The sequence below is a fragment of the Gigantopelta aegis genome, chromosome 5, assembly GCF_016097555.1.
Source record: "Gigantopelta aegis isolate Gae_Host chromosome 5, Gae_host_genome, whole genome shotgun sequence".
In the NCBI taxonomy this organism is placed as follows: Eukaryota; Metazoa; Mollusca; class Gastropoda; order Neomphalida; family Peltospiridae; genus Gigantopelta; species Gigantopelta aegis.
Genome location: NC_054703.1, coordinates 39773294 through 39799429, shown reverse-complemented (window position 1 = coordinate 39799429; position 26136 = coordinate 39773294). Strand labels below are relative to the sequence as shown.

Genomic DNA, 26136 nt, shown 5'->3' with positions numbered 1-26136 from the left:
TATGGTGTGAATGCCCAAAACGCAGGCCGCAGTTTGAAGTTTGTTTTTGTTTAATGAAACCACTAAAGCACATTTATTTATTTATCACTGGCTATTGGATGTCAACCACCTGGTAATTTTGACAAACAGTCTTAGATAGAAAACCTGCTACATTTTTCCGTAAGTAGCAAGGGATTTTTTATATTTACCATCCCAAAGACAAGGATATCAGATACCACGGTTTTTGATATACCAACCGTGGTGAACTGGTTGGAACGAGGATTAGCCCAGTAGGCCCACCGACGGGGATCGATCCCAGACCGGCTGCGCATGAAGCGAACGCAGACGCACGAGTTAAAGGTTGTATTTGTTTAACGACACCACTAGAGCACATTGATTAATTAATCATCGGCTATTGGGTGTCAAACATTTGTTAATTCTGACTCGTCGTCAGAGTAAACGTTTTCCCATTAGGCTAACAACAAGAACTCTTTCATATGCACTTTCCCACAGACAAGACAGCACATACCACAGCCTTTGACCAGTTGTGGAGCACTGGATGGAACGAGATGAAACTCAATCAGTTGAATGGATCCAACGAGGTGGTTCGATCCTACGAGGAAAGCACCTGAGGTGAACACTCAACCGACTGAGCTAAATCACGTGTATACGAATCGTAAGCCTGTCATACACGACGATATATTTTATAATCTGTTCAACAAGTTGAGTTTACCGCTTGGTTGGAGATGTAGGTAAAGCCCTCACGAACATCTCCCAGACGTGGGATACCACATACCAAGGCTTTTGATATACCAGTCGTGGTGCACTGGCTGGAATGAGAACTAGCCCAAAATGTCCACCGACAGGGATGGACCCTAGACCGACCGCACACCAAGCAACAGTATAAATGAAAATATATAAATGAAATATGTTCATTTCGGGAAACCAAAAACTGCCATTATATCACCTTAATTTAACCACGATGAAGGGAAATCAATGTCAACATTCTTGGCAATTTTAGTTTTTGAATTATGGATCGTTGCCATAATTCAATTATGTTTACAAAATATTATTAATAAATGGGATACGGTGGTTACGTAAATAGTTGAATAAAGTACTTTTAGGAAGAGATCAAATGTAGGTACATATTTTCTGGTAATACTTGGACCTTTTAATAAGTCAGTGGTAGGTGGCAATATGCCTTTAAGCCTATCATATATGACACTGACAATGCATTTTAGAATGTGTTTAAAAATATACCTTACCGTCTGGCAGGAGATGTAGGTACAGCCCGCATGTACATCTCCCAGCCCTCTGTTATTGGGGCTGGAATGCGAGCATACAGCGACGTCTGGGGAATGAGGGAGAGAGAGAAAAAAACATAATGTGCATATTATCCTTGGGTAATGGTAAGTAGCAACGGATTACAATCGATAAAAGTCAATATTAAATGTATACTACATGCATAGCAATAATATACAATATAATAACATATGTCATGTATCAATGTTGTCTGTTCTATGCGTGGTAGCAGTGGTCAAATACTTACACAATTTAATTAGCTGTTTTTGAATTGTTGCTGGACAGTAGTTGCGTTAACTTAAATGCTAAATGTTAAATTATCAGTGGCGGATCCAGAAAATCTATTTTTTTGGGGGTGGGGTGGGGTGGGGGCACAATGACATGAGGCGGAATGCCAAGGGAACTTTGGGGGAGGTTTGGAGGGGGATCGCCCCCCTTCATTAATACATTTATAACTGTCGCAACATTTAGGGGGGGGGCAGGCCCCTAGTCCCCCTAGATTCGCCTCTGATTTTCAGTAAAATAAATGCGACGCCAGACAAGAGGGCGATAGTGTAACGAGCATCGCCATTATTTTACATACAATTGTGAATGTTTTTCTACTTTTAACAATATTTGACCTATTGCCGTAAAGTCGCAGGCCCTAGTTTCAACCCGTATCAATGGACGCTAAGTTTGGATAAGTTACAAACCTGTAACACATTTGTATAACGTTACAAGGTGCAGACCCTAGTTTCAACCCATATCAATGGACGCTAAGTTTGGACAAGTTACAAACCTGTAACACATTTGTATAACGTTACAAGCCGCAATCCCTAGTTTCAACCCGTATCAATGGACGCTAAGTTTGGTTAAGTTACAAACCTGTAACACATTTGTATAACGTTACAAGCCGCAGACCCTAGTTTCAACCCGTATCAATGGACGCTAAGTTTGGTTAAGTTACAAACCTGTAACACATTTGTATAACGTTACAAGCCGCAGACCCTAGTTTCAACCCGTATCAATGGACGCTAAGTTTGGTTAAGTTACAAACCTGTAACACATTTGTATAACGTTACAAGCCGCAGACCCTAGTTTCAACCCGTATCAATGGACGCTAAGTTTGGTTAAGTTACAAACCTGTAACACATTTGTATAACGTTACAAGCCGCAGACCCTAGTTTCAACCCGTATCAATGGACGCTAAGTTTGGTTAAGTTACAAACCTGTAACACATTTGTATAACGTTACAAGCCGCAGACCCTAGTTTCAACCCGTATCAATGGACGCTAAGTTTGGTTAAGTTACAAACCTGTAACACATTTGTATAACGTTACAAGCCGCAGACCCTAGTTTCAATCCGTATCAATGGACGCTAAGTTTGGTTAAGTTACAAACCTGTAACACATTTGTATAACGTTACAAGCCGCAGACCCTAGTTTCAACCCGTATCAATGGACGCTAAGTTTGGTTAATTTACAAACCTACATTTGTATAACGTTACAAGTGAGTGAAACAACAGTCTGTGACGTTGTGACTAAAACAGGACTCCATAACTGTTATTTCTCAGAGGCACGTGCGGTTTTTAAAATATGAAAAATGCATTTTGTGGTATTAGAAACATCAGGATGACCAGAAAAACTTCGCTTGTATATGGAAATGGATTATCCAAACAATAAAATATAAGTAATGTTTGATTTCAGTGATCATAAACGGCTTTAATAGTGAAAAATATGCCTTAGTGTTTAAAAATTAGGGTATGTCCTTTTAACATTTTCCCTGCAGGTGGCAAATATCCACATAGAAATGGGTGTGGAATATCAAACTTACAGTCCACATACGTTTTGTTTAGTATTTATAGTTATTTAGTCTTCACTGTCCGGTGTTTAGTGGGATGCTACTGCCCGGTGTTTAGTAAGACGCAATTCATGTAACGTTATGACGACATATATGAAAAAGAGATCTCGTGGTCGCCATCTTAGGTCGAACACGAGGTACTGTAGTTGTTGTAGCCCTGTGCTATCCACTGAATAAAAACCATCATAAATAGATGTCGTTAGTTACATTCTGTGATTGTTAAACATAAAACTGAACTGTACACTTTCATGTTTATACAATTCCATATTCAAGTTTCGAGTTTTATTTTGTTGTGTTTGTTTGTTGAGTGTCTTGAGTGTTGAGTGTGTGTGTGTGTGTGTGTGTGTGTGTGTGTGTGTGTGTGTATGTATGTGTTGTGTGTGGGTGTATGTGTGTTTTTGGGTTGTTTTTTTGTTTGTTTTTTAGGGGGGGGGGGGGGGGCACCCGATATAATAACTAAAAATAGTGAGGTATGAATTGGTCAGGACTTTGTGGTACATCAATTCACCTCATTTCTCCATTCCACCCGTTTACATTCCCCGTCTGGTCCCATCCACTGTCCGCTAGAGTTGCATATCACCGATTGGTTATTCCCAAAGAACTGGAAGTACTGGTCGCACTTGACAACACCCGAGCTGTTTATAAAGGTGGACGGAGACTCGAGGTAGCCATCATGTATTTGTAGTTGAGCACAGTCCACTGAAACAATAACAAAAGTTAAAGTTAACCACTATAGGTAGTACAAAACCAAATAACGTCTGGCTGGGTCAAAGTTCGAGGTGCACAGAACTCTTGATAAAGAAGTTAACACCACAAATCCTGTGATGGGTGGTGAATGTGTTGTTGTAAAAAAATACTTTCATCTGTTGAAAAAAAAATGTATGCAATTTTATTTCATCAAGTACCACTGTGTCAAGTAGCCTTGTGCTTGAAACATGTATGAGGTGTCTGTAGAAAAAGTATTCAAATTTTGTGCGGAACTAGGGTAGTTATAGATGCTACCCGTTATTTCTGAAATGAGCAGCTTGACCCCAGATGTTTTCTGATTCACTTTAAAAGTGAAGGGTGGTAGTATTTCTGTTTACTTCGATTGATACGCTGCAGGTAGGAGAGGTTCAGCCACATGTTACTATTGCCGTCCATGGGATTTGATTCGGTAGTATACACCCTAGAACACATTGATTTATTATTTGGACTAAAGCTATATACGGGTAATATGGATAACACGAAAATTGTTTCGGGACGTAACCCAGTGGTAAAGCGCTCGCTTGATGCGCTGTTGGTCTCGGATCGATCCCCGTCGGAGGGCCCATTGGACTATTTCTCGCTCCAGCCAGTGCACCACGACGGGTATACCAAAGGCCGTGGTATGTGTTATCCTGTCTGTCGGATGATGCATATAAAAGATCCCTTGCTATTAATTGAAAATAAGGTAGCGGGCTTCCTCTCTAAACCTATAGATCCAAATGACCAAATAATTGATATCCAATACCCGCTGATGAATAAATCAATGTGCTCTAGTCGTGTCGTTAAACAAAACAAACTTTTTAAACATTAGAGGTGGATAAGCCATGTAATGAAATGACTCTTGTCAAACAGAATACATTCGAGGCTTGAAACTGATAAAAGAGAAAAGAGATATTAAAACAGTAGTGCTTTAAAGGGGTCTTTGTCTTGTGAAATAATGCATAAACAGTTAAAGTTTATTTTGTTTAATGACACCAAAAGAGCAGATTGATCTATTAATCATTGGCTATTGGATGCCAAACATTTAGTAATTGTGACGTGTAGTCTTTGTGAGGAAACCCGCTATATTTTTGTTTTCCATTAGCAGCAAGGGATCTTTTATATGCAACATCCGACTGACAGGATAGCACACACCACGGCCTTTGATATATCAGTTGTGGTGAACTGGCAACAACTGGTACATCAAATACTGTGGTATGTTATCCTCTCTGTGGGATGATGCATATAAAAGGTCCCTTACTACTAATGGAAAAATGTAGCGGGTTTCCTTTCTAAGACTATGTGTCAAAATTACCAAATGTTTGACATCCAATAGCCGATGATTAATAAATCAATGTGCTCTAGTGGTGTCGAAAAAGAAAACAAACTTTTTTTTTGTGTCTTTAATCTCACCAATACACGATAAATGGGTGGGAGTCCATTTCCTTGTGACGTCACACGTTGATGTAGTCGTTCCATTATAAACGGAATATCCTGGTTGACAGCTGTAGTTGGCTATCGAGTTAATCATAGTCCCAGTTATATTCGTGTTGGCATCTGGAATATTCGGAGGCCGCCCGCAATCGATTTCTGAAATATATTTTCATAATTCTGGAAACACTAAGATGTTAAAGACCCTAGTTGTAAACACACCCGCGTTTCTTTCACCATTAAAGCCATGTTTGATAATTTAAATCAGATATTATTTAGATTTTGTTGTTTACATTAACCATTTCTATGCATCTAAAAACGCATGTACCCTTGAGAAATAACGGTTATGCTATGATCAAACAGTGAACTGTTACGACGCAGTTGGTCAAGTTGAGGGTTGCGTTGTCATTTCCCCGACTTACGACGGGTGCGATCAGATTAACAACTGTACTGGGTTATACAACGAGAATCGAGTTGTAAGAGAACTCAAGACTAGCAAATGGACAGTCGTACAAGTCGTGACAACAGAAAGTTGGCCAACTTTGTGCCGGCAGTTGATAGTCTGAACGAGACATTATGGAGATAATTGTCCAGTTACTAATCTGAGCGCTCTTACAGCTCGATACTTGTCGTATAACCCATTAGTTGGTAATCTGAGCGTTCTTGCAGCTCGATACTCGTCGTACAACCCATTAGTTGGTAATCTGAGCGCTCTTACAGCTCGATACTCGTCGTATAACCCATTAGTTGGTAATCTGAGCGCTCTTACAACTCGATACTCGTCGTATAACCCATTAGTTGGTAATCTGAGCGCTCTTACAACTCGATACTCGTCGTATAACCCGTTAGTTGGTAATCTGAGCGCTCTTACAACTCGATACTCGTGGTATAACCCATTAGTTGGTAATCTGAGCGCTCTTACAACTCGATACTCGTCGTATAACCCATTAGTTGGTAATCTGAGCGCTCTTACAACTCGATACTCGTCGTATAACCCATTAGTTGGTAATCTGAGCGCTCTTACAACTCGATACTCGTCGTATAACCCATTAGTTGGTAATCTGAGCGCTCTTACAACTCGATACTCGTCGTATAACCCATTAGTTGGTAATCTGAGCGCTCTTACAGCTCGATACTCGTCGTATAACCCGTTAGTTGGTAATCTGAGCGCTCTTACAACTCGATACTCGTCGTATAACCCGTTAGTTGTTAATCTGAGCCCTCTGTAAGCTCGATAATCGTCGAGCCCTCTTACAACTCGATACTCGTCGTATAACCAATTAGTTGGTAATCTGAGCGCTCTTACAACTCGATACTCGTCGTATAACCCATTAGTTGGTAATCTGAGCGCTCTTACAACTCGATACTCGTCGTATAACCCATTAGTTGGTAATCTGAGCGCTCTTACAACTCGATACTCGTCGTATAACCCATTAGTTGGTAATCTGAGCGCTCTTACAACTCGATACTCGTCGTATAACCCGTTAGTTGTTAATCTGAGCGCTCTTACAACTCGATACTCGTCGTATGTAATCTGAGCACTCTTACAACTCGATACTCGTCAAATAACCCGTTAGTTGTTAATCTGAGCGCTCTTACAACTCGATACTCGTCGTATAACCCATTAGTTGGTAATCTGAGCGCTCTTACAACTCGATACTCGTCGTATAACCCATTAGTTGTTAATCTGAGCGCTCTTACAACTCGATACTCGTCGTATAACCCATTAGTTGGTAATCTGAGCGCTCTCGTACAACCCATTAGTTGGTAATCTGAGCGATTACAACTCGATACTCGTCGTATAACCCATTAGTTGGTAATCTGAGCGCTCTTACAACTCGATACTCGTCGTAGCTTAACCCATTAGTTGGTAATGTAGTATGGTTTTTTTTTTCAAAATGTTGTTGAATTCCTTATTTATGAGCGCTCTTACAGCTCGATACTCGTCGTATCCAGAAAATATCTTAACAAATTAACATTTTTATTTTTATAATTTTGGTAGTGATACCTTTCAATGTTGTGAAAGAATAGGAATCACTTTTTTTCGTGCTGATGAATAAATAAGTATGTTAAGTCAAGTGCACACGAATGGTTTCAGAATAAATAAACTGTAGTTTACAAATGTGTTGTTATTGTAACTAAGTCAGCAAGAAAAAGAATCAATAACCATGGTGAAGTGTAGATATGGCACTCCCAACCCGTGAGACAGTCTGTTTTTGAAACGGCATCAGTAATCCTCAGCCTTCACAAAACCAGTTTGTCCCTTGGGATGGAATGGTCTGTCTAGTTATATATTATTTTATTAGAATCCAGCACATTTGAAACTACGGCTGTTTGGAGCCTTAGATATAGTCATTTCAATACTGGTTGGGTCGATAGAACAAAGAGGTCACATCATCATCACCACCACCACCATCATCATCATCATCAACATCATCATCTTCATAATCTTCATCATCATCATCAACATCATCAACATCACCAACATCATCATCATCATCATTATCATCATCATCACCAACATTATCATCATCACCACCATAATCATCGTCGTCATCATCATCGTGGTAGTTATAATTATCTTCACCATCATTACAATGACTACTTCACCATTATCGCCACCACATCATCATCACCACCACCACTACCACCATCATCATCATCACCACCATCGTCATAATCATCATAATCATCTTCGTAATCTTCATCATCATCATCACCATCATCATCAACATCATCAACATCACCAACATCATCATCATCACCAACATCATCATCATCACCATCATCATCACCAACATTATCATCATCACCACCATAATCATCGTCGTCATCATCATCGTGGTGGTTATAATTATCTTCACCATCATTACAATGATTACTTCACCATTATCGCCACCAGATCATCATCATCATCATCATCATTGTTGTCGTCGTCGTCGTAGTCATCACCAGGATCATCACTACCATGATGATCATTATGATCAACATTAATTCCACCACCACCACCACAATAATAATAATCATCATCACCACTATCATCATCACAATTGTCATCATCATCATCATCATCACCATCATCATCGTCATTACCAGGACCCTCATCATCATGATCTCGTCATCATCATCATCACTACCATAATCATCAGTGTCATCATACTCATCATACTCATACTCATCATACTCATACTAATAATACTAAGACTCATCATATTCATCATACTAATCATACTCATACTCATCATCATCATACTAACCATACTCATACTCATACTAATCATACCTATACTCATCATCATTATATTAATCATACTCATATTCATCATACTCATCATACTAATCATCATCATATTCATGATGCTCATCATACCCATACTCATCATACCCATACTCATCATACCCATACTCATCATACCCATACTCATCATACTAATCATACTCATACTCATCATCATCATACTCACCATACTCATCATACCCATACTCATCATACCCATACTCATCATACCCATACTCATCATACCCATACTCATCATACTAATCATACTCATACTCATCATCATCATACTCACCATACTCATCATACTAATCATACTCATACTCATCATCATCATACTCACCATACTCATCATACTAATCATACTCATACTCATAATACTCATCATACTCATAATCAACATACTAATCATCATCATACTAATCATACTCATCATCATCATCATCATACTCATCATCATACTAATCATACTCATCATCATCATACTCATAATACTCATATTCATCATACTCATCATATTCATACTCATCGTACTAATCATACTCATCGTACTAAGCATACTCATCGTACTAATCATACTCATACTCAGCATCATCATACTCTTCATACTCATACTCATCATACTAATCATACTCATACTCATCGTACTAATCATACTCATACTCATCGTACTAATCATACTCATACTCAGCATCATCATACTCTTCATACTCATACTCATCATACTAATCATACTCATACTCATCGTACTAATCATACTCGTACTCATCGTACTAATCATACTCATACTCAGCATCATCATACTCTTCATACTCATACTCATCATACTAATCATACTCATACTCATCGTACTAATCATACTCATACTCATCATACTCATCATACTAATCATTCTCATACTCATCATACTCATACTCATCATCATCATACTCATCACCATCATACTCATACTCATCATCATCATACTCATACTCATCGTACTCACACTCATCATCATCATACTCATACTCATCATACTCATACTCATCATCATCATACTCATACTCATCATACTCACACTCATCATCATCATACTCATACTCATCATACTCACACTCATCATCATCATACTCATACTGATCATACTCATACTCATCATACTCATACTATTACTCATCAGACTCATCATACTCATACTCATCATACTAATCATACTCCTCATACTCATATTCATCATACTAATCATACTCATACTAATCATACTCATCACAATCGTATTCATCATACTAATCATACTCATAGTAATCATACTCATACTAATCATACTCATACTGATCATACTCATACTCGTACTCATCATACTAATCATACTCATACTTATCATACTAATCATACTTATACTCATCATACTCATACTCATACTAATCATACTCATACTAATCATACTCATACTAATCATACTCATACTGATCATACTCATACTCGTACTCATCATACTCATCATACTCATACTCATCATACTCATACTAATAATACTAAGACTCATCATATTCATCATACTAATCATACTCATACTCATCATCATCATACTAACCATACTCATACTCATACTAATCATACCTATACTCATCATCATTATATTAATCATACTCATATTCATCATACTCATCATACTAATCATCATCATATTCATGATGCTCATCATACCCATACTCATCATACCCATACTCATCATACCCATACTCATCATACCCATACTCATCATACCCATACTCATCATACTAATCATACTCATACTCATCATCATCATACTCACCATACTCATCATACCCATACTCATCATACCCATACTCATCATACCCATACTCATCATACCCATACTCATCATACTAATCATACTCATACTCATCATCATCATACTCACCATACTCATCATACTAATCATACTCATACTCATCATCATCATACTCACCATACTCATCATACTCATACTCATAATACTCATCATACTCATAATCAACATACTAATCATCATCATACTAATCATACTCATCATCATCATCATCATACTCATCATCATACTAATCATACTCATCATCATACTCATAATACTCATATTCATCATACTCATCATATTCATACTCATCGTACTAATCATACTCATCGTACTAAGCATACTCATCGTACTAATCATACTCATACTCAGCATCATCATACTCATCATCATCATACTCATAATACTCATATTCATCATACTCATCATATTCATACTCATCATACTAATCATACTCATACTCTTCATAATCATACTAATCATACTCATACTCATCATACTAATCATACGTATACTCTTCATAATCAGCATACTAATCATACTCATACTCATCATCTTCATACTAATCATACTCATACTCATCATACTAATCATACGTATACTCTTCATAATCAGCATACTAATCATACTCATACTCTTCATACTCATCATCTTCATACTAATCATACTCATACTCATCATACTAATCATACGTATACTCTTCATAATCAGCATACTAATCATACTCATACTCTTCATAATCATACTAATCATACTCATACTCATCATACTAATCATACGTATACTCTTCATAATCAGCATACTAATCATACTCAAACTCATCATCATCATACTCATCATCACTAATCATCATCATATTCATCATCATCATAGTAGTCGTCATCATCATGCTCATCATCATAGTAGTCGTCACCATCATACTCATCATTATCATCATACTCATCTCCACGATCTCTTCGATCATTATGATAAAACAACATACTGGTACCTTCAATGAAGCACATTCTCTGAACGCAGACTTGAGTGTCTCCACAAACATCGTTGCCGCAAACACCGCCACTCTGAAACAGAAACCAACACGCATGCCTTCATCCAGTGTACATGCATTCCATTTAGGTGGACACCGAAAGGGATATATTCTATACAGTAGATTCAGACACGCTTGTAGTACTTTAACCGCTCTCATATCACTGGGTGGGCGGGTAAAGCGTTTTCTCGATCCTAGTCGGTGGACCCATTGGGCTATTTCTTGTTCCAGCCAGTGCTCCACAACTAGTGTAACAAAGGCCGTGGTATGTACTATCCTGTGTGTGGGATGGTGCATATAAAAGATCCCTTGCTGGTAATCGAAAAGAGTAGCCCATGAAATGGTGACAGCGGGTTTCCTCTCTCAATATCTGTGTGGTCCTTAACCATATGTCCGACGCCATATAAACGTAAATAAAATGTGTTGAGTGCCTCGATACATAAAACATTTCCTTTCTTCATATCACTGGTTTAGTGGTTAAATCAGCGAAAATAAGGCTGTTAGGTACTGGGTTCGTCTCCCGGTACCTCCTCCCACCCAGAGTGAGTTTAATGACTCAAAGGATAAGACCACTACACCCTCTTCTCTGCTATCAATCAGTAACGACTACCTACTAACCCACTGTCCTAGACTGGCAGCCCAGATAGCCGAGGTGTGTGTGCCCAGGACAGCATGTTTGAACCGTATATATTAGCTCAAAGGATAAGATCACTACACCCTCTTCTCTGTCATCAGTCAGTAACCACTAACTACTAACCCACTGTCCTAGACAGACAGCCCAGATAGCCGAGGTGTGTGTGCCCAGGACAGCATGTTTGAACCGTATATGATATTAGCTCAAAGGATAAGACCACTACACCCTCTTCTCTGTCATCAATCACTAACGACTACCTACTAACCCACTGTCCTAGACAGACAGCCCAGATATCCGAGGTATGTACCCAGGACAGCATGTATGAACCTTATATGATATTAGCTCAAAGGATAAGACCACTACACTCTCTTCTCTGTCATCAATCAGTAACAACTAACTACTAACCCACTGTCCTAGACAGACAGCCCAGATAGCCGAGGTGTGTGCCCAGGACAGCGTACCTGAACCTAATTGGATACAAGCCCAAACATAACTAGAAAGAAAGAAGGTATTTTTTAAAGGGACATTCCTGAGTTTGCTGCATTGTAAGATGTTTCCGACTAATAAAATATTTCTACGATCAAACTTACATATTAAATATATTTTCTTGTTTAGGATATGTGTCTGTATATTCAATATGTTTCCGGTCGTCTTAATATTTGTAAGAAGTCCAAACTGGTTTTTGTCTTCAAATAATTTCGTACGTACGAAAACGAAATATTTTAGGAAATAAAGCAAAATTTAGCCTAGTACAAATATTGGAAGGATCAGAAACACGTTTAATATACAGCCAATAATATTTGATGCAGACACATATACTTGATATTTAATTACAATCGTTAAAAAGTCTCTGTTAGTCGATAACATCTTAAAACTTGCATCAAACTCGGGAATGTCCCTTTAAGGATATCGGCCTCGATGGTGTCGTGGTCAAGCCATCGGACATAAGGCTGGTAGGTACAGGGTTCTCATCCCGGTACCGGCTCCTACCCAGAGCGAAGTTTAACGACTCAATGGGTAGGTGCAAGACCACTACACCCTCTTTTCTCTCACTAACCACTAACAACAAATCCACTGTCCTGGACAGACAACCCAGATAGTTGAGATGTGTGCCCAGGACAGCGTGCTTTAACATTAATTGGATGTAAGCACGAAAATATGTTAAAAAAAGAAGAAAAAGGAAGAAGATGAAGGAAATGTTTTATTTAACGACACACTCAACACATTTTATTTACGGTTATATGGCGTGAGACATATGGTTAAGGACCAGACATATATTGAGAGAGGAAACCCGCTATCAAGTTATTGCTTGGGGCTACCTGTGCCGACCCCCCCCCCCCCCCCCCCCTCCAAACAACAACAAAAACGACACCAAAACAACACACAAACACACGAAGAAAAACGACAGAAGAAAACAACAACGAATTTACAAACTAAAACACAAAATAAAATGTAAATATAACCAAAAAAAATAATTAAAAAATAGTACTAGTAAAACAACAACAAAAATAGTAAACCAATATTAACCCCCCAAAACCCCACTACAAAAAAGACACAGAAACCAACCAACCAACCAAACAAACAAACAAACTAACTGACAGACAGACAGACAGACACACAAACAAAAGCACAACCCGGTTGTCAGTTAGCATGATTCAAAACTACTTCACATTAAGCGCTCAGCCACCGAGTCTTCCACACACAAACAAAAATAAATACTTATAGCTCAATTAACCGTCGTTAAGTATGTCTACTGTCAAACACTCCTTTCGAAAGTTGAATAACAGTCTAGTTTAAACGAAAAGGAAAGACAGAGATCAATACACACTAACACAAAATCTACCTTTATATATTTTATATCCTCTTTTTTTATTTCAACTTATTTTCGCTCTAATATACAATTAAAATTCAAGCACGCTGTCCTGGTCACACACCTTAGTTATTTGGGTTGTCTGTCCAGGACAGTGGGTTAATTGTTAGTGGTTAGTGGTTAGTGAGAAAGAAGAGAGTGCAGTGGTCTTACACCTACCCATTGAGCCGTTAAAACTCGCTGTGAGCCGGTACCGGGCTCCGAACCCTGTACCTACCAGCCTTATGTCCGATAGCTTAACCACCACATCGCCGAGACCGATATTTCATATCCAATCTCCACTACCTGTCGGGGGCGGGATGTATCCCAGTGGTAGGGCACTCCCTTGATGCGCGGTGGGGTTTGGGATCGATCCCCGTCGGTGGGCTCAGTGGGCTATTTTTCATTTCAGCCAGTGCACCAAGACTGGTATATCAAAGGCCGTGGTATGTACTATCCTGTCTGTGGGATGGTGCATATAAAAGATTCCTTGCTTCCAATGGAAAAAAATATCGCGGGTTTCTCTAGGAAACTCTAGTGGTATATGACCATGTTAAAACTATTGGACTTGGACTTTGGTTTCCTCTCAAAGAAAGAAATGTTTTATTTAACGACACACTCAACACATTTTATTTACGGTTATATGGCGTCAGCCATATGGTTAAGGACCACGCAGATTTTGAGAGGAAACCCGCTGTCGCCACAAACATGGGCTACTCTTTCCGATTAGCAGCAAAGGATCTTTTATTTGTGCTTCCCACAAGCAGGATAGCACAAACCATGGCCTTTGTTGAACCAGTTATGGATCACTGGTCGGTGCAAGTGGTTTACATCTACCCATTGAGCCTTGCGGAGCACTCACTCAGGGTTTGGAGTCGGTATCTGGATTAAAAATCCCATGCCTCGACTGGGATCCGAACCCAGTACCTACCAGTCTGTAGACCGATGGCCTAACCACGACGCCACCTAGGCCGGTGGTTTCCTCTCAGAGACTAAATGTCAGAATTATCAAATGTTTGACATTCAGTAGCCGATGATTAATAAATCAATGTGCTGTAGTGGTGTCGTTAAACGACACAAACTTCTTCCCTTACCTGTAGCGTGGAACTTTTTACAGCAAACATTACTCCTGGTACACCCGACTCTAAGTGTGTGTCAGACGTCGTGACGTCACGGTAGTTTGACGTACACTCTCGTGTCCTCGTGTTGTAGTTGACAGACTTGCACAGAGGTCGGCGATCACAGAGATTCCTACACTGAAGAAAATTCCTCACACTTTCGGTGACGATCTCTGACCCGACCAGACGTTGCGAAATCACCGGAATCTCCTCGGAAAGTGAGAACTCGGTCATCAGGGCAAGAATTCCACAAACACAGAACACCTGGCTCAAAGATCCCATCCTTCAGTAACAACCTCTTCTTCCGTTTCTACCTCTTCTTCGTCTTCCTTCTCCTACTTAACTTTTTCTTCTTCTTCTTCGTTGTCGCCGTTATCTTCTTCTGGAGGTGATGTCCAAGAGATAACGAAACGAAAGTACTATATGTATGAACAAAAAAAGAAAGAAAAAAGAAAGAAAAAAGAAGAAAAAACAACCAATCATCCGCAGACTGTGTGAATCGGCGATGCCGTTCTCACATAACTTTGCGGATGATTTTGTTTTTGTCCAGATACCCAGATGAACGTAAATATAGCATTAATAACAGACGATACTTACAATTAAATTTGAATCATACTTGCTAATAATAACACTAAAAATTCATTTTATTTTGTATAATGTTTGGTCCATAAACAATAACGCTTAAATAAGACAACTTGCCCATATAAAGTGACGTCATCAAATATGACGTTCCCTGAAATTTTACGTTCATCAAGAAATAACAAACTCCCGTTGCTACGTCTAATTACGTATATACCTATCCATATATCTATATTTCTATCTACCTATGTGTCAGTTTATTTGGTATTCGATTTATCTATCTATCTATCTATCTATCTATCTATCTATCTATCTATCTATCTATCTATTTATGTCTATCTATCCGTCTGTCTGTAGATCCATCCATCCATCCATCCATCCATCCATCTATCTCTATTTATCTACCAATATTTTTGAATATCTAAGTACCTACCTATCTAAACCCATCCACCCATCTCCATATAATCTCTCTCTCTCTCTCTCTCTCTCTCTCTCTCTCTCTCTCTCTCTCTCTCTTCTCACTCTCTTTTTCTCTCTCTGTTCCTGTCCATCCATCCATCCGTCCGTCCGTCCGTTCGTCCGTCTATCTGTCTTTCTATCTATCTATCTATCTATCTATCTATCTATCTATCTATTTATCTATCTGTCTGTCTGTCTGTCTGTCTATCCATCCACCTATCTATCCATCCATCCATATATCCATCCATATATCTATCTGTCTGTCTGTCTGTCTATCTATATATCTAATCTCGCTCTCTTTAACTGTATGTCCGTCTCTCTGTCTGTCTGTTTGTCAAGCAATCAACCAATCAATCTATCTATATATCTATCTATCTATCTATCTCTCTCTATCCATCCATCCATCCATCCATTCATCCATCCATCCATCTATCTAATCTTACTCTCTTTAACTGTCTGTCTGTCTATATATCTATCTGTCTGTCTGTCTGTCTGTCTGTCTGTCTGTCTATCTATCTACCTACCTGTCTGTCTGCCTGCCTGCATGTCTGTCTGTCTGTCTGTCTATATCTATCTATCTATCTATCTATCTATCTATCTATCTATCTATATGTCTGTCTGTCTGTCTGTATGTCTGTATGTCTATCTATCTATCTATCTATCTACCTATCTATATCTCTCTGCGTGTATATCTATAAGTATGTACCCACATTACACAAACAACACTTACCACCCGTCTGGTATGAACGCAGTTCCTGTTTTTCTCTTCTAACGAGCCCGCGGTGAATTTATTTCTAATTGCATTATCGTCCTGTCGTCGTGACACATCGCGCAGTTCATAGACCTGATCCAGTTAAAACCAATGGCGACAATGGTTTTGCAGTCATACACATCCTTTGAACAACGAAACGGAAAAATAAAGCTTTACTTAATATATACTCTTCAAAAGAAGAAACGCAAAACCACATTGTCGTAACATTTGGAGAATTGATTTAATTATTGAATGGTGAGTCCGATAATTACCAAATGTTGCAGGATTGTTCACAATTCACTCTAGTCCATTGTGAGTAAGTGATAGGACACACCACCAAGGTCAAGGTCATCTGGAGTCAATACCGGGTGTGGCCTCCGCGTGTGTTGACAACTGCCTGGCACCGCCTGCCCATTGAAGCAACCAGAGTACGGATGACGTCCCGGGGGATGGTGGCCCACTCGGCCTGCAAGGCTGCTGCCAGCTCGGGCAGGGTCTGGGGCTGTGGTTGTCGCTGTCGGAGGCGTCGGTCCAACTCGTCCCATAGATGCTCAATTGGGTTCAAATCCGGTGATATCGATGGCCAAGGAAGGACATTAATGTTGTTGTTCTGTAGGAAAGCCGTTGTGAGACGTGCTGTGTGAGGCCTGGCGTTGTCATGTTGGAACACTGCGTTGGCGTTGGCCATAACTGGAACGATGTGTGGCCGGAGGATCTGGTCAATGTAGCCCTGTGCATTCAGGTTGCCCTGCACGTGGACCAGGTCAGTTCTGCCAGTGTGTGAGATGGCTGCCCACACCATGACACTACCCCCGCCGAATCTGTCCACTTCCTGCACGCAGTTTGCCGCATAACGTTCACCACGACGCCTATACACGCGACATCTTCCATCATGACGTCGGAGCAGAAATCGGGACTCGTCACTGAACCACACCTGTCTCCATCACAGTTGAGGCCATTGTCGATGAATCTGGCACCACTGCAGTCGGAGTCGACGGTGTTGTGGTGTTAAGATGACACCTCGAACTGGACGTCTGGCACGAATTCCTACCTCACGTAGGCGGTTCCGTACGGTCTGGTCGGATATCCTGCGCAAACCTGGTATTGCTGCGGCTGTGGAGGTGGCAGTAGTCAATCGTTCCCGAAGGTGGCGTACCCGGATGTAGCGGTCCTGCCCGGGGGTAGTGACATGTGGTCGACCGGATCTAGGGAGGTCACGTGTTGATCCATGTTGCTGGTAACGGTCCCACAGTCTGGAGATGGTGCTTGGGGACACATGGAATGCCCTGGCAACGGCCGTTCTGGATTCGCCTGCGTCTAGTCGGCCGATGGCATTGTTTCTCTGCGGTTCACTGAGACGTGGCATGTCCTGGATTGTCAACTGTCGGCCAGATACAGAGGCCAGGCAAGCGAACACCCTGCACTTTTATACTGTCGGTGTTCATGTTGCACGTGCAGACAACGCACGTGCAGTGGTGACATGGTTTGCACGTGGCTGCGTTTTTACGAATATTCACATTTTGGAACTTTATTGTACAGTAGCTGCGTTTTATCGAATGTAACCGTGGGAATGTGTTTGGGACATGCAATGACCTTATATTCACAAAGCATGAACCGGTAGGAAACATAAAATCGGAGTTATAACCCATTTGTACCCTTTTGCGTTTCTTTTTTTGAAGAATATATTAGAAACAGTGGAGAACAATTCATACAAAAACCGGCGAAATCAATACAAAACTGTTATTCAGTCACGATATATTGCTTCCATTGTAGTCGAAATAAGCTTATAAATAATTACGCCAGTGACCCAGGTGACGCATTTGTTTTCTGTCCGGAGTGTGCTGTCAATTGTTAAGTTACTAGTAACTTATTCGAGTAACTTAAAGGGACAGGCCCTAGTTATTAAACACTAAGGCATATTTTTCACCAAGACCCTAGTTTCAACCCTTAAAAATGGACACTATGTTTGGTTAATTTACAAACCTGTAACAAATTTGATGAATACAACAGAGTGAAACAAGAGTCTGTGACGTTGAAATACCCTTAAAAATAGACTAAAACGCGACTCCATCACTGTTACTTCTCAGACGCACGTGCTATTAGAAACACCAGGATGACCGGAAACACTTCGGTTGTACGGAAATGGATAATCTAAAAAATAATATAAAAGTAAAGTTAGATTTCAGTATCATAATCGGCTGTAACAGTGACATATATGTATTAGTGTTTAAGAACGACGGTCTGGCCCTTTAATAATAATAATTAAAAAAAAGGCCGCCAGAATGGCACACGCGAATTCATAGCTCTGAGATATTTTTAAGTTTACAGACAAAAAAAAAAACACGGTTCAGAAACTATTTCTACTAGCATAACTGTCTGTAAGTATGAGAAACTTTGTATGTACAATACTATTAAGCCAAACACATATATTGGTAGAGAAAATCAATGAAAACCAGATGCTGTTACTACTATCACTTATTTACCTGTGGAAACTGGAAGGTGGAATAACATGTTATTTGAAGACAGATTGTGTACGTTATGTGATGAAAGTGATATCGGTGATGAATTCTATTATTTATTTGTATGTACATTTTTTCATAATTCCCGAGTAAATTTTCTACATCTTTATTATTATACAAGACCAAGCACCTACAAATTCAAAGAACTAATGAGCAGTAAGAAAGTAAATGCACTAAAGAAGTTGGCGAAATTTATAAATGTAATTTGCCAGGTTTTTAAACGCGCTGGCAACTGAATAACTCCTGTCACAATCAGCACAGTTTCCTAGCTATATTACAATTATTATTATTATTATTATTATTATTATTATTATTATTATACCATATACTGCCATTACTACTACTACTACTACCACTACTACTACTACTACTACTACCGATACTACTATCGCTACTGCCGCTACTACTACTACTACTACTACCACTACCACTACCACTACCACTACCACTACCACTACTACTACCACTACTACTACTACTACACCTAGCCATTGAGCCTTGCGGAGCACTCACTGAGGGTTTGGAGTCGGTATCTGGATTAAAAATCGCATGCTTCGACTGGGATCCGAACCCAGTACCTACCAGCCTGTAGACCGATGGCCTAACCACGACGCCACCGAGGCCGGTAAGAGAGAGTTTTTGAATGTAGTGTATGTTTTAAACATGAACATTGTGTACATGTCAATATTCTGTATATATATATAGGTATTTGTAAATCAGTGAGCTGAGGGCTCCTCAACCCTGACACTGCCAAATATTTCTGGGGAAATAAAATTTACTTCAAAAAGAAAAAAGAAAAAAAAGAAGAAAAAAAGTTTCATATTAAATACTTTAAAAACTAATCTGTGAGATTCTGATTACTCATGTAATAACTTGAGGTTCGTTTTATTTTCTGATATATTATTGGAAGGTAAAGTTCGGTTTGGAATATTACACGTGCTACAAAACAAAACAAACACAGAACAATAAACACGCAATAAAACAAACATGCCCTGAAAACCCGGCAACCGTAGTTAAATCAGCGAGCTACATATATTCATTTCAATACGGTTAGCCTATATGGCGTCGGACACATGGTTAAGGACCACACAGATATTAAGAGGAAACCCGCTGTCACCATTTCATGGGCTACTCTTTTCAAGTAGCAGCAAGGGATCTTTTATATGCACCATCCCACAACCAGGATAGTGCATGCCACGGCCGTTGTTACACCAGTTGTGGATCACTGGCTGGAACGAAAAATAGCCCAATGGGTCCATCGACGTGGTACATATCGAGTATCGTCAACCTAGCAGGACTTTTGCAGTTTACACCTACCCAGTGATCCATAACTGGTTCAACAAAGGCCATGGTTTGTGCTATCCTGCCTGTGGGAAGCGCAATTAAAGATCCCTTGCTGCCTGTCGTAAAAGAGTAGCCTATGTGGCGACAGTGGATTTCCTCTAAAAACAGTGTCAGAATGACCATATTTTTGACGTCCAATAGCCGATGATAAGATAAAAAAATCAATGTGCTCTAGTGGCGTCGTTAAATAAAACAAAACAAAATTTTTGTCTGAACTTGTCGGAAATGTTCACGAACTGTGATGTTAATTGCGCGAACCGTGCACGAGAAAACCGAACTGAGCTGGAAGTATAACACAGTTAGAGACGTTGGCGATATACATTGCAACACAGAATTTATTTTACCCAAAGTAATTATGAAACAATGATGCTGCACATGTCCCTTTAATTTTCAAATCATCCTTTAAAAAAATGCCAAGCGAAGAAAACGGCAACTTATTAAAATGCATTGTCATTGGTGTTACTAATGGTCATTGGTGTTACTCAGTACCTGGTAACACCAATGACAGGTAACATCAATGACAAAATAAATAAATAATTAGTTCATGCTCTTTAAAGAAACCGTTGCGAAAACTTAAAAATTACATGTCGTAGAAGACATACTATGTCTATAAAAACGCATCTTTAAATTAATAACCATTACATAAATTAGACTGTAACACCAATGACTGTGAATAAACCTACTTTTATATTTTGGCAACACATTCATTTCATTTAAACAAGACTACTCCGAATTCTTCAAACGTTTGCTGCTTTTGACAAATACGTTTGATGGCCGATATCTACTGGTGAAATGTTTCATCCAGAGAGCATTCAGTTTATTTTGTTTTCTCATTAGTATATACAGTAACACAAATGACATAAAGAGTCAGGGACTAGATTATATTGCCCACCATCTTTTGAATACGGAACATATTTACAAGATTCCTTCTCTATTGGATAAGTCAGCCATCAGTACGTATTACATTAAAGTTAGTCAGTGTTATGTCTTCTGTTATATATTTTAACAGTTCATGTTATGTATAGTACTGTGCTTGGGACAGGTAACACCAATGACATTTTCCACTAATCCTGAATATAATCTCTAGCAAAGAAATTGTGTAGGGACATAAAAGTGACACTTTCAGTAGAATGACCCATCAAAGTTTACTACTTTAACCAGATGCAATGTAATTAAAATGCTCCACTGGTTAATTACTATTACCTGTGGATCTAACAGCATCCCGTTGGAGCTCATGTCCAGCTGACCTTTCATTCGACCAATCAAAACTTTACTTGCAAAATCATGCCAGTGATTTGAAAAGAATTAAAAAACATTCGGGATTTTGCCGAGGGTATACGAAATGACTCGGGTGAATTACGAAGTATGCCGGAAACTAATTTCAATATAATTTTTTAATATAAAATTCGTTTCAACCGTGATGGTATAGCCATACAATCTGTTTATACTAGTGTACAATCCTGAGTTTATTACTGCACTCTTCCCCCAGTTTTTTAATGTTGCAATAGACCAACAAGTTCGCCTATTGAATAAATAGTGTCGCCCGATATTTTTAGAATGTGTATGCTCCCGAATAACGCTATAAAAGGCGAAGTGTAATTGGTCGATATTTAAATTGTTATTTGTAGATCAAATGTCACCTGGGCATGGGAATCCACTCAATGCTAAAAGGCGAAGTGTAATTGGTCGATATTTAAATTGTTATTTATAGATGAAATGTCAACTGGACATGGGAGTCCACGCAATGCTATTAGATCTACTGGTAGACCAGTACAGCTAATTTTAATCAGATTGATTACCGTAGTAATTTCACGGCGCTACATTTGTTGACTTTTTCGTTATACTCTAAAAATATGTAATTGTCAGTCAACCATTTGATTAGGTGACTACCTCCACTGAAGGTTCAAGTACGTCTGTCGTGGGCACATTAACCGAATTTCCTGACGGAGGTGTCCAAGACAAAAGGTATATAATTATATTATGAGATGTCGCAGTACGGTAAGGCAAAATAAGATCACTGAGTTCATGTGTGAATAGTTTCCCTTGCTAATACAATCAACAACGCGCGACAGAATCGATCAGTTCGCGCAGCAAATAGCCTTTGTAATCATCGCGGGGAATCAGTTTTGCTTTTATTTCTTCTTTTCCAACAAGAAACGTTAACACATTTACATCAGCTACATAACATTAACCACGTTCTTTTCCCGGTGTCATCAATAATTAATTTTTACTATATGGTTTGTCGTCCCGAGGTTGTTGGCTTTATAATAAAACATGTTTACGCCTAACATGTTTACAACTAACAGATCCTAACAACTAGCATATATATATTTTTTTCAGATGCAGGAGTTTTAACAGACAGGGGTGTGTGGGTTCTAGACTGTTCACTAAACTGTGGCAAGTCAAGTTTATAGGAGGGTCGTGTCATGCTCCTTCGGAAAATATATTGAAAAAAAGAGAAGAAAATTGGCTTCACCTGGGAGGGAGTCAATCCAAGACCCCCCATCTTGATGATACATTAAAGATATTTTCCTGTATAGAATATATGTAGAATCAAGATTTTTGTTAAAATTACAGTTTGTTTTGTTTAACGACACCACTAGAGCAAATAGATTTTTTAATCATCGGCTATTGGATGTCAAATATTTGATAATTCTGACATATAGTCTTAGAAAGGAAACCGTTAATTTTTTGTTTCTATTAGTAGCAAGGGATCTTTTATATGCACCATCCTACAGACAAGGTATCAAATACCACGGCCTTTGGTATACCAGTCGTGGTGCATTAACTGGAACGAGAAATAGCCCAATGCGCCCACCGACGGGGATCGATCCCAGACCGACCGCGCACCGACAACCGGGCTACGTCCCGAGCCCCAAGGTGTTTGTTGTAATCATAATGTCTGTAGTATCTCAAACCAGATTTCACCTTCCAACTATATATATATATATATGTATGTATGTATGTATATATGTATGTATGTATATATGTATGTATGTATGTATGTATGCATGTATGTATGTATGTATGTATGTTTGTTGTAATCATAATGTCTGTAGTATCTCAAACCAGATTTCACCTTCCAACTATATATATATATATATATATATATATATATATATATATATATATATATATATATATATATATATATATATATATATATGTATGTATGTATGTATGTATGTATGTTGTAGTCATAATGTCTGTAGTATCTCAAACCAGATTTCACCTTCCAACTATATATATATATATATATATGTATGTATGTATGTATGTATATATGTATGTATGTATGTATTGATGTATGAATAGCTATATATTGATATTAACGCACTGGCGCAGGGGACTAACCACGATACGCTCTGAGCTATCGAAGCTTCCATAAAAAGGAAGTTCTTTAACTCAACCATATTCATGGGGACTACAATCTACGCGGTCGATCCCGCGTACGTGCATGAAACAGTGGGCAGACCTGGCACTGGCTAGTATGTATTGATGTATGAATATCTATATATTGTATGTATGTCGAGGTTGACTATTACATACATAGATATTAACGCACTGGCGCAGGGGATTCCAATCTCTAAAAATGCCTTTGTTATAAACCCTTGGATTGGTCAAATTCATATCATGTGATGATAAAAACTGACATTCATAGCACCATGAATCTCAGTTTAGCACTATTTTTAGCTTATAGCCGGGACTACTTTAAGAATTATGTCAACAAAGGAATCCCCGAGGAATTTCCTTGAGATTCTATTTTTAGACATCAAACAGTAATCGTCTGCTGTCAAACTTCCAAGTGTCAGCGTTAGACATCGTAACATGTCAGATGTTCCTATACAATGTTTTGGAGATTTTAATTGGTAGTTCCGACTTAAATAAAATGAACAATTACCTTTGAAGCGACGAAACACCCGAAATATTGCAATTCCGCGTGTGGTACTTGATATCAATTCACTTCGTCACACGCAGCTTGGAATTCCACACCCAGCTGTGTAAAGAATCTGTTGTTTTTAAAAGATGACGAGGGCCTAGAGTACATTACTTTAAGTCACAAAACAAAACAGAAAAACAAGCCTGAAACGCAAACATGTCCGGTAAATTCCGTGAAACAATATCTGTCTCACTGTGATCCCACAGCTAAAAATCTATCTTGCCGATCCAAAAAAGTGTATAATTCCAATGGAATTTGGTCTTTTACAAAAGCGATTTCAAAAACAAAATTCAGTCAGTTCATGCCAACCATTAGCAGTAAGCGCATTGTAGTATGACGTACACAGCACATAGTTTGCGCGCCACTGCGATCCAATCTTTAAACGACTCGGGTTTTAAAACTAGGCATATCATGCACACGTCGGGCCACAGGAAAGAAGCTTCAATTCGAAGCTACAACAGAGAATGTTCCACTTTCCAAAAACGAAACATGAGCATGGCACTGTCAAATCTGACGAATACTTGTGTCGCACCACTTGAAGTCACACACACGCCAAAACCATCCTGTGTTGTCGCCACTTCCACAATTACAAGGCCAGTAAACACAGAAACTCGCGACACACCTGTTTCATCCATTTGCGGAAACATTGAAACCACTTTGTCCATGTCAAATCTATCAACACGGAATTTTCACGCACTCAAAATTTGATAACATTAATTTCAATGTCGTAATTGGTAAATCTGAACAGTAATAAAAAAATGGCGCCCATGCACAGTTCGTAGTTAAATATTCATACACCAACCGCTTCACATATAAATGATACCATACGCCATTCATACAGTGTGTAAAGCGGTTTTGCGTGTCATACTAGCATGAAACTAAAAAAATTCACGTTCAATTCTTAAATATATATATATATATATATATATATATATATATATATATATATATATATATATATATATATATAGATAGAGAGAGAGAGAGAGAGAGAGAGAGAGAGAGAGAAATGATTCGTCACGAGTATTTTTTAATATGGAAAATATCAACCGAGTCTATGTTAATCGGTATTTGTCGAGGCTCTGCCGAGACAAATACCGATTAACTAGACGAGGTTGATATTTTACATATTAAAAAACACGAGTAGCGAATTCTATTTATCCTATAACACTTCTAAAATAATATTCTAATTAATTTTTTAGTAAATCACAGTACTAAAGTCGCCGCCATCGATAATATGACGTCATCACGATTAGCACAGATTAGTTTGACGTCACGCATTTTAAACAAATCTTTGAAAACGTTACGCTCAGGTACACGGGTCTTTTTGGCTTGTAAGCAAATGACCCATCCACAGCAACACATTACCTAGAGACCTTGTAAATTTGCATACCATTATTAACCGGGTTAATAAAGTAAATTATCACATGGGTTTATGACATGGATATCATGGGTAAGTTATAATATATATATATATATATATATATATATATATATATATATATATATATATATATATATACAATGTATGTATGTATATATGTATGTA

At 38.7% G+C, this 26136-nt stretch overlaps 1 protein-coding gene across 1 annotated transcript in view; it reads right to left on the bottom strand.

Annotated features, from left to right (window-relative positions):
* The window catches only part of LOC121373768, a 27219-nt gene extending 10364 nt beyond the window's left edge, over positions 1-16855 (bottom strand). The window contains exons 1-6 of the mRNA XM_041500523.1: positions 16764-16855; positions 14972-15414; positions 11356-11428; positions 5260-5436; positions 3629-3819; positions 1245-1330 (exon numbers count right to left, since the gene is read on the bottom strand). Of these exons, the coding sequence (XP_041356457.1) occupies positions 1245-1330; positions 3629-3819; positions 5260-5436; positions 11356-11428; positions 14972-15277 (833 nt within the window). The 5' untranslated portion in view covers positions 15278-15414; positions 16764-16855. The remainder of the gene's footprint in view (positions 1-1244; positions 1331-3628; positions 3820-5259; positions 5437-11355; positions 11429-14971; positions 15415-16763) is intronic.
* Between the last annotated feature and the right edge of the window lie 9281 nt (positions 16856-26136).